At 39.0% G+C, this 11,018-nt stretch overlaps 1 protein-coding gene across 1 annotated transcript; it reads left to right on the top strand.

The window, feature by feature from the left end:
* The first annotated feature begins 936 nt into the window (after positions 1–936).
* Positions 937–2,145, top strand: LOC140872770 (uncharacterized). The gene has a single exon (XM_073275652.1). It carries the CDS (start codon positions 937–939, stop codon positions 2,143–2,145), a length of 1,209 nt encoding a protein of 402 aa, XP_073131753.1.
* Positions 2,146–11,018: the final 8,873 nt, after the last annotated feature.

The raw sequence follows: 11,018 nt of genomic DNA, 5'->3' as shown, positions 1-11,018 counted from the left end.
CCATTTGTACCGTTCAGGAAATGGCACCAAGTTTTCCTCGTACTCGTGCCCATGCCATCTTTCGCATGAGACAACTCGTCATTGATAATCAGAAGCTAAAGATCACCCGACTTTATGCTAAATTAGCGGACACTAGGCGTGAGCAGAAGGATTGGGAGAAAAAGGCCAACAGATTCTTCCACGATTTGGAACAAGTGAGGCGTGATAACATCTACCTTCGAGAAGACATTAACATCAATCATTTTCGAGAGGAGGCTCTGCGCAACCAGGTTGCTAAATCTGAGATGGAGCATGAAAAGACGAAAGAGAAAATGGAGGCGTTTGTAGTGGAGCACAAGAAAATGAAAGAAAGTATGGAGGCATCTCATGACACCATATCCGAACTCTCCGGTGTTGTGAGCCACTTGACCAAACAGGCGGATCATAAAAAGCGCAAGAGGCAACAGTTCGATGCCGAGCAAGTTTTGGTTCGTCAACAAATGCGAGTTCACATACAACAACTAGAGGTTCAAGTCCAGCAACTACAGAACACAGTGGAAGACTTGAATACTCAGAATGCCATACTGCTCAATGCGGTTAACCAGCTGCAAGTAGACGATCCGGAAGAAGATCCATAGGAAGAACTAGAAGAGAATCCGAAGGGAGTAGAGATTGAGGGCCCCGTGGAAGCAGCGGAGAATGAAGAAATCATAGATTAGGCTACCACCTAGCTTAGTTCTTTCATCATTGTTTTGATTTTTTATTCAGCACGGTTTTGATATATTGGTATTTTTGAGACTTAGCTTGTTTTGTTTCGTTCACCTTCATGACATTTTGGGAATCAATAAAATAACTTTTATTCCTTTGGATTATTTATTGATTCATTTATTCCGCTATTTCCTTTATTCTTTAAGTATCGTGTTTCGACAAACTCTTAGAACTCCTTTACTTTAGGAAATGGCCGGAGAACCCCCAAGAACACGCAACAACAATCGTGGGGATAATGCGAATCCACCTCCAGGAATCAGTCTTAGCAGAGAAGACCTTGCGGCTATCGCAGCAATAGTGGCGACGACCCTCCAAGGGATGGGAAATACAAATGGCAACGGCAACGACAATGGCAATCCGCCACCTCCTCCACCTGCTCAGAATGGGGTCAAATTCCATTATGAATCTCTTCGCAAGAATCGAACTGAAATGTTCAAGGGAGATGCTGACCCAGAGGTGGGACGAAATTGGATGAAGAAGATGGAGGACCAACTGCGTCTACTTGAAGTTCCTGAAGCACTAAAAGTAGAGGTGTCGATACCCTTCCTCGAAGACAAAGCAAGTAAGTGGTGGGAAGCTGTCTCACCAGCCATGTTAGCAGCGGGACCAATCACATGGCAACAGTTTCGTACCGCATTTCTGAAGCAGTACTTTCCAGCTGAGGTTCGAATGCAGAAATTGAGCGATTTTGAAAACCTTACGCAAACACCAGATATGACAGTGGTGGAATACGCCTCCAAGTTCAATGAGCTCGGGTCCTATGCCCCAACAATTATGGGAGATGACGATCTAAAGTTGCACCGTTTCAAGAAGGGGTTGAACAGTCGTATACAGTCGGCATTAGCAGTTTATCAGCCTGCCAACTTTGCAGACTTTATGGGAGCGGCCATCCGAGCTGAATCAGATATCAAGCGTCGTGAGAATGACTTCCACAACAAACGACCTCTGCCTGGCCAATCTTCTTCACACGAACACGTGTCCAAGCATTCGAACAATTATGATGAATCCTTCAAGGAAACTTATGTTGCTCCAAACCCTCCACAGATCAAGCTATGCCCCACTTGCAACCTCCGACATGAAGGGGAATGTCGTCGAAACACTGGTGCCTGTTTCAACTATGGAAAATTCGGACACCGAATTGCTCAATGTACCGAAACCATTAAGGCAAGGATAGGACCACATACTACTACTCAAGGCCAATCAAAGGAAAATAAACCCAATGCTCGTGTCTATGCCATTACTCAAGAAGAAGCAGGTGGTTCAAACAAAATCGTGACAGGTGCCATTCTAATCAACAATGTGTCTACATATGTTTCATTTGATTTTGGTGTCACACATTCGTTTACATCTAATAGGTTCGCTAAGAATTTAGGACTTATACCTGAGGAACTGACTTAACTATTTAGAATAGCGACCCCTAAGAGCAAGTTAACCCAAGTTTCGAGGACGAAACTTTTCATAAGGAGGGAGGGATGTGAAACCCGAGACTTTGGCCCCAAGTTTCATCCGTAAGGAATAAAACTCCCAAGCATGGAAGGCAAATATTTCCTTCTAATTAGTGCACGGTGATGGCGGAAATCTTGGATATAAATCTTTGTATTGGCAGCAATCAAATCAAGTTATATGGAAGCAGATTTTCTTTCCTCAAAACTCGAGATCAAGACTGATTTTTCTCCCCTTTTTAAGAGCAAGAAGCCGCATCACTCGGCCATAATTCTCTTCCAACTTTTGCTGATTTTTTTTATCACACCGAAACCCTTCCCTCACACTCTCAAATCTCGAGCCATAGTAGATGATTTATTTAAGTTAAAGGCTGTCATTTGGGAAAGTACTTTGTCCTGTTTTTTTTTGTTTTCTTAAATCCTTCACCATAAAAGTCAAAGGAATTTGTCATCTTGTGCCATCAAACTTTCGAGAATTTGGGCTAGAAAATTTGGAGGATTTAGTGCTTGCTTGTTCTATAAGCTATCAACACGTGAGCATAGTGGGATTTTCGAAGAATCCCTCTTTGAAGTTTCGGTCCAGCCTTGTCAAGTATTTGATTCCGTACAAGTATATTCTGTAAGTGGGCTTATGCTTTAAAATTATATGTATGTTTTACAAAATTCGATCGCTCATGTTAATCGTTGGAATTTTGTTATTTAATATTGTTCATGATAATGTTTTGCTGGAAAATATGTTTTGACACTGTTATGACTCGAATTAGGAGTGGAAAGGGAATTTCCGAACCATGTTATGTTATGGCCCTGATACGGTGGGTATAATAACCGTTCTATGACCTCACCCCTTAGAGGGATTACATATAGGGGACTGATCAGTTAGCCACGAGTAATGAGAGGAATTTCAGTGTCTTGTCAAAGATTATGTTATGTCATGTCAAATATGTTATGATGTTATTTATGATATGCTATGTTGAGACATGATATGAAATGTTTATGATTTAAATTAATTCATGAGTTTTTGAAATAAATATATATGTATATATTTTGGTATGATCGATCGGCCTCCACTTGCTGAGTGTTTCCCAAAACACTCACCCCTTACCTTTTCCCTCCCAGATGATGATGCAGATGATGATTTAGAAGAGCGTGAACAAGATATGTTTTGGGGATGGTGATAGAAGAATATTTTAAGAGTTTATTTGGTTATTTTATTTTGGGATTAATACATTAATACTTTGTTATTTAAGTTTTAGTCGCTTCCGCATTTGTTTTGTTATTTTTGGATTATCGAGTTGTAAAGACAATATTTTGGAGCTTTTATTTATGAGAAAAGACTGTTTTGCATATACTGTACTACGAGGCTGGTTGTTTTACAATTTGTGTGAATTTAAAACAACGCCGGTGGCACGTCTCGGTCTCGGGGCGTGACAGTCTCGTTTTCACGATGATATGCGCCATGAGGGGGCAAAGAACTGAGATCATTTTGAGAGGCATTGGCAACATGGGACTCGTTCTTATCGATTCTAACTCCAACCAACTCCACTTCTTCGTAAGAGTGAAAAATGGGATGCAAGTATGCCTCAGACAAGTAAGATTTCAAGCTGGAGTCTGATTCAGCAGCAGCATCTTAATTGTGTATCCTTGGTCATGGCTTCCTGAAGAAGCAAAGAGAGTTGCTCATTTTCAAGCTGTCAAATGTGTAAGGAAATAAGGGTTGCACATAAACAGTTTGAGGTGTTGACAACACCTATTATAACATATTGAGTAATTTGCAGCGGAATATAATTTAAGCGTGTATAAAATAATTAAGCAACCAAAATAAACAGACTCAAATGAATTAAGCAAGAGTATAAATACTCTTGCAGTGCCTCAGGGCAAAACTTCAATAGAAAACTTTTAAAGAGTTTTACAAACCCTAAAACTAGTGATTATTGTAAAAATCAATTTCTCAACACAAGTGAGAAAATAAATAATAAAGTTTCTCCTAAAAACATTCTATACGAAATAAAATAATGAAAAATAGAATAAGGAGAAAAACTCTTGAAGCCTAAAACACATGAGTAGCACACTTCTTCAATCTACAATCTTCGAATTGTTCTTCACGGCTTCAAGTACTAAGTTCAACCGTCAAGCTCCAGCAGTCCTTCAAACGTACAAGCCTTCGAAATCTCACGGTCTCTCTCTTTTTCTATCTCTGTATACTTGTGCGTGAATGTCATCAATAAATAGAGCAAGAGTCCTTCTTTAGAATGTTTCCTTGTAGACGTAGGACTCTAGATCTTGATCAAGGCAAATCTGCACAATAAGGAATTTAAATCAATAGATATTTGATAATATAATATTCTGATAATTTTAATTCAATCAAGTTATTAAAGAAATTAAATAACTTCATGTCCAAGAAAGTCAAAAGATAAAATAAGATCTTTTTCAAAATTAGGATGATTTTAAGGAATAAAATATTCCTTTCAATCTCCCCCTTTTTGCCTTTTTGGACAAAACACAACAAAACTTCCCCTGAATAGATTATCTCCCTAAGTATAAGCTGAGGTGTTGTCATAAGATGTTGGCAACACTTAGCTATGACACCTCAAATCAGAAACCATAAGTGCAATGAGAATTAATCAATGCGAATCAATCAGGAAAAATAGAAAAATAGTTTTGATTAGAGGCAGAGCAACACAGAGCAATTAATACCAACACAAGCTTAACCTAATAAAAACAAATAAGCTAAACAAACACAAACACAAACAAAAAAAAAAAATTAAAATTGATTGCTCTCGGAGTTAGCCACATCACTTTATTCTCCCCCCTTTTGTTCAGAAGGGCCAGCTCCCCTTAAAAGAGACTCATAGTGAGCCTTTAACCCTTCGTAATAGGCAAGGTCAGCCTTAGCTTGATCAATCTTCTGCTCAGCGTGCACCAATTGATCTTGAATGAATGCAGGATCAACATCGTGAGCAGTAAAAGGGGCACAAATACAGCGGTAGCAGAGGAGGTGTTGGCAACAACTGCCATGACACCTGCATAATCAGCAGTTTCAGACCACGGAAGGTCTATCCTCCGACTTCCTTTGAGCAATGCCGGTGCAATATTTAGCAACTCCCCATGCTCAATAAGGACTTCATCATCATCCTTCTCAATTTCTTGAGACAGTAGCATAGAGTAGATGAGTGATGGATAAGGCAGCTTCAAGGTGGGTTGTGCACCATCTGCAAATTCCATGACTGTGTCAAACACAAGTCGGCCATAGTTAAAAGCAATCCCATTACCAATAGCATACAAGACAGGAGCTTGATGCTTGGTAACCACACTGGAATTTCCAGATGGAGTTCAGGTCTTCACTGTAGTTTTATGAAGCACAGAGTAGAACGATGTAAGCTTGGCTGCAGACAATTTTCTCGAATGTGCTGGGTACGCGGTAACATGCCCCCCCAGTGATGACAGATATCATCTCATCCATGGTTGGAAACTCAGCATCATCAGAGGCAGGAGTCTGAAGGAATCCATTGATAATGGCAGGGCTGAATGAGAAGATCTTCCCTCGCACATATACTTTCCCATACTTCATGAATCTTGGATCCCTTACAGCCTCAGTGAGATTGCAGTAGAATTCTCGCACAATCTCTCTGCAATATGAACCAGCAGTGGTAACAGTAGACAGAAGGTTCCTTACCTCAAAGAATTTCACCATGTTTTGAGCTCCATAGCTCTCAAGATCAATGTTGTGCTCTTCCAAAAAATCTCTATCAACATAATTCTTCCAGTAGTCAGCAATTTCCTTGGTATAAAAACAGAGGAATAGGATGAATTTACCCGATACTCTTCTCCTAAGGTGTTGTCCAGGGTGTCGGCAACACCTTCCTCAGCACCTTCTTCTTCAACTTCTTCAGAGTCACCAGAATCTGACTCTTCTTCCAACTCGTCCTCAGAATTTGAATCTTCACTTGAAGTAGAGCTGGAACTCTCAGAAGGTTTAGGACGATTGTCAGCAAATTCAGCTAGCATCTCTTCATCAGGTTCATCATTCGATTCCTGAACAGGGGCAGTTGGAGATGGTATATGCTTCTTGCCTTTTCCTTTCTTCATCTTAGCCATGAACTGGGATATGGAAATCTCCTCATCATCAGATGGCACAAGGGTAACAGTAGAAGATGGTCCATCAGACGGGATTGATGCAGATGCATCTTTTTCTTTTTCAGCAACAGGTGATGGGTTTACTGATTCTGTGGAGTCACCATCAGAAGATGAATTCTCTGCTGATGCAAATGGAACGGGGATGGTTGGAACAGAGGGTTCCATGTCACTTGCTTTTCCCCTCTTTCGATGCACCAATTTGAAATCTTCATCATCGCTTGCATCTCCTGAAGAATACTCTGTATCTAGTATAGACGGCCGTGATGATTGACCCTTCCCACGGAATCGTTTGGAGGCTGTGTAATCTGGATTATATCCAGCTTGTCTCTTGGATCGGCGGGTTAAGGGTTTCGTGGGAAACACCCTGTTTAGAATGCTCATATCTGGCATATTATCCACATCAATGGCATTGTAAGGCTCTCCTGGAGCGATAGAGTCCAGAGGCACAGGTTCCTCAGTAACTGGAACAATAGCTTGCTCAACCACGGGGTGTGGTGATGTAGGTGTTGTGACACCTTCAGCAGCATCTTCATTGTAACCCATTTCAGAGCGAATATCTTGGGAATCAAAACCTTTCCTGCCATGAAAATATGTGAGGGTAGAGTATTTAGAAAGGGAGCAGGACAATATAACACAGAGAAGATGAGGGAATGCAAGATGAAAATAGAGATATAAAGAGTTAAAAAAAATAAAATCCCAGATAAATAAACCCTCAAACCTTTTCCTATTCTAACTCGTATTCTGAGTAGGCCCCAACGGTAACAAAGACCCTAACGGTAACTAAGAGGAAAATGATGATAAGGACAATTTAAATAAGGCAAAAATCCCATTGATTTTCTACGATAATCTTGGCCAAATATTTCACCAAAATTTTCCAATTTTAACTCCTCATCAGAATATAACACCACTGTAACAAAATCCACTCATATTCAAATTCAAAAATTCGGAGGATAGGGCAAAATTCAAAAATTTTGTTAGATCGGAATTTATAACCTTTCAGCCTACGATATTCACAAAATAAAATATGAATGTCCTAATTATGTCTAAAACAGAATGTGACATAAATTTAAAATGCAAAGAGATATGCAGATACATGTTGACAAATGAGGTGTTATCCACGATGTTGGCAACATCTCCCAGCAACACTTCAGGATTCAGAAAAAATTTAATTTCCTTTTTCATTATTATTGCAGAAGTGGTAGCCTGCACACTAAAGGAACGATCTTCAAATGGACCCCTCTAGGTAGCTTTTTCCATTTGCTTCTGATTGTCAATCAAATTTGATGATTGACTTAATTCAAGCTTAATTATTCTTTTGGCATTCTGAATTATTTAAAGTCACTTTTCATTTGGGACAAGATCATGGAATACACAAACGTCCCTCCACTACTTCATGACTTAGTCAGAAATTTTCTTCAATTAATTCATAAGCTGTAAAAAATATTGCACATAATCCTGAGTGAAAACTAATCAATGGTTACAAAGTATCCAAGACATCACAAAATAGAATGAATGCATGAATGCAAAAATGCCTAAAATCCTAAAAATGCACATGCATGAAAAGGTGTTGTCACATGGTGTTGGCAACACTCCTGACAACATCTCGATCCTGTCTATAATGCACACATACTGAGAGACTTCTTTAGACTTGAAAATCTCTCAAAATCCAAAGCTTTTGTGAATATATCAGCTAATTGGTTATTTGTACCAACAAACTCAATTAAGATCATGCTTTTATCAACCAAATCTCGAATGAAATGATGTCTAATGTCAATGTGTTTGGTTCGAGAGTGTTGTACTGGATTTTTGGATATATCAATGGCACTAGAATTATCACAGTACACAATAGGAGTATCACTCTTAACACCATAATCATTTAGCATTTGATTCATCCATAGGAGTTGAGAGCAACAGCTTCCTACAGCAACATATTCAGACTCGGCAGTAGACAATGAGACACAATTTTGTTTCTTGCTGTACCATGACACTAAGTTATTCCCCAAATAAAAACATCCTCCCGAAGTGCTCTTTCTCTCATCTAAATCCCCATCCCAATCAGCATCACTAAACCCTACCAAATTCGAATTGGTTTCTTTAGTGTACCACAAACCCAAATTCACAGTTCCTGCCACATATTTCAGTATACGTTTCACAGCCTTTAGGTGAGTAATTTTTGGGTTAGACTGGTATCTAGCACATAGACAAACACTATAAATGATATCAGGTCTAGTAGCACTTAAGTATAGAAGACTACCAATTATGCTTCTGTAAAGGGTGTTGTCAACACCTTCGGCAACATCCTCCCTAGACAGCTTTTCATTAGACCCCATAGGTGTGCGCATGTGTTTAGTGTTATCATTCAGAAACTTTTTCACCAGATTTTTAGCATACTTGCTTTGACTCAAGAATATACCATCATGCATTTGTTTTACTTGTAATCCCAAAAAGTAAGTTAACTCACCAACCATGCTCATCTCGAATGTAGAGGACATGCACTTCACAAAATCATCAACAAGTTTATCATTTGAAGCACAAAAGATTATATCATCCACATAAATTTGGCAAAAGTGTAAATTATATTTAAACAAAAGATTGTTTACATAAAGAGTCATCAAAGCCCTTAGCCACAAGTTGGCTATCCGGGCACCCACTCTTTCACCTCTGAACCAGCACACAAACCTTGAGCAATTTGGCTTTAAAGCTGGTTAGTTTTAGATTTTGATATTTATGTATTTTGTCTTCTCTTTGCCCTTACATGTATATGCTCAGCATCTATAAGCTTGGCTGATTCTATGCAGTATGCAGAAACATTTAATTTTTTTGGTAAAGTACTGTTGTGTTCTTAACTTGTTATTGTTAAGGTGCTGAATTTTCTGTCTATTCATATGCATACATGTAAAAACATGAAGATCAAGGAAGAATTTAGAAGTGTTAAATACAGCTCTTGTTATATCTTCCTTTTGTACACATAAATTTCAAAATGTTGCAAGCACTTTCCCGAATTAAGGATGTTATAATTAAGAAGTATGAAGGATCATATAGTTTAGAGAATATTGCATCTGACATTGTTGTGCAGCTGGACATTAGAGACACCTTATTAATTGGGACTCACCTTGATCACTGAACAGCTGCTTGGGACAGAGAACTATGGGTTGACTGTGTTAAAACCATGCACTACCTTGTTAAAACCATCCACTGATAATGCCACTGACTTTTTTCAGCAAGCATGCACTACCTTGTTTACCTCCTTAAGTATCATTCACCAAAGCTCTTGTCCGAACATACCTCAATAAAATGGCTTTGTTGAACATAAACACCGTCGTATCCTTGATATTACTCATTCTTTACGCCTTCGAGCCTCTCTTCCCCTTAAATATTGTGGTGATTGCGTATTGACGGCTGTGTACCTTATCAATCGCACCCCTACTCCTCTTTTATCAAATAACACACCACATGAGGCCTTATTTCATCAGGCTCCACCTTATTCCCATTTTGCGGGTCTTAGGCTGTCTTTGTTATGCCACAGTCTTGCCAAGAGGAGATAAATTTGCTCCTTGATCTACGACACGTGTCTTTCTTGGATATGCACCTTTCCAAAAAGGCTATAAAGTTCAGGCCTTGGACACTCATAAAATTTTTATTTCCAGGGACGTTCAATTTTATGAACAAGAATTTCCTTTTTCTAATACCATTTTTCGGGATAATTCCTAAATATATCCCTCTAGTTTCGTTAACGGGCCAATTATATCCCTTTTGTTTTTCTTGCCCTGAAAATATCCCTTAATAATTAAAAAGTGTCTCGAACATGTACTTGAAACTAAATAATACCTATTTTGCCCTTTATTTCCCAATTTTATTAAAATTATGCATATGCCCATCATGCTTCCGTAAGATTAATTAAAATTAAATACCTCTTTGACCATAGTGTCATCGGGTCATACCTGCCGAGTTTTACGAAGTGCTCCTCACACCTCAACCACGCAGTCGCAACAGATGGTTTCTGCACAAGCTCCTTCAACGACACCCAGCACAGCCTTAATTCGTTTTCTACCTTAAGGCGTACGGTATATAATATTAATTATAAAAAAAGAGCATGGATGAACAAGAGACTAAGGAAATTTATTCAGACAACATATTATTACATAAATCAACCTCCTTTGAAGAGGAGGAGATAACTAGTTTAGCTACTCATAGTAGCCTTGTTTTTTAAATACATAAAAGTAAAACTCAATACAAACTTAGAAAGAGAAATATTACAATGTTTTATTTTGTAAGAAAACTGAAGGGAATGATCGATGTCTTCAGCTTCCTTAAGAGCCTGTATTTATAGCTGAAGTTCCACTCGTTTCACTGAGAAACTTCAGAGAATCTTACAGTTGTCTTGAATTCTTTATGTCATTATTGAAGGCATCTTTCGCTAGTGGGCAAGTCACATGCCCGATGACATCTTTTACTAGTGGAGGAGTCACATGCTTGACTTTTTATTTTGGATTTATTCTCCTCACATGCCTTCTTTATTGTTGTCGGGGCATCTTTTGCTTTTGCAGTGGGCCCCTGGGAAAACGCGGTTTTGGTGGTCCCTGTCCACCTTTGCTTGTCTCGGAAAAATCCTTACGATCCGTTCGGGGTTTGAAGGTTTTTCCGAATTCTGGCTCCTTCTGGTTTGGACATTCTGGGCAGATATTCTCTGACCAT

This window comes from Henckelia pumila, unplaced genomic scaffold, assembly GCF_033568475.1.
Source record: "Henckelia pumila isolate YLH828 unplaced genomic scaffold, ASM3356847v2 CTG_477:::fragment_1, whole genome shotgun sequence".
In the NCBI taxonomy this organism is placed as follows: domain Eukaryota; kingdom Viridiplantae; phylum Streptophyta; class Magnoliopsida; order Lamiales; family Gesneriaceae; genus Henckelia; species Henckelia pumila.
The sequence above is the reverse complement of the archived record's forward strand: the minus strand, read 5'-3'. Positions and strand labels throughout refer to the sequence as shown.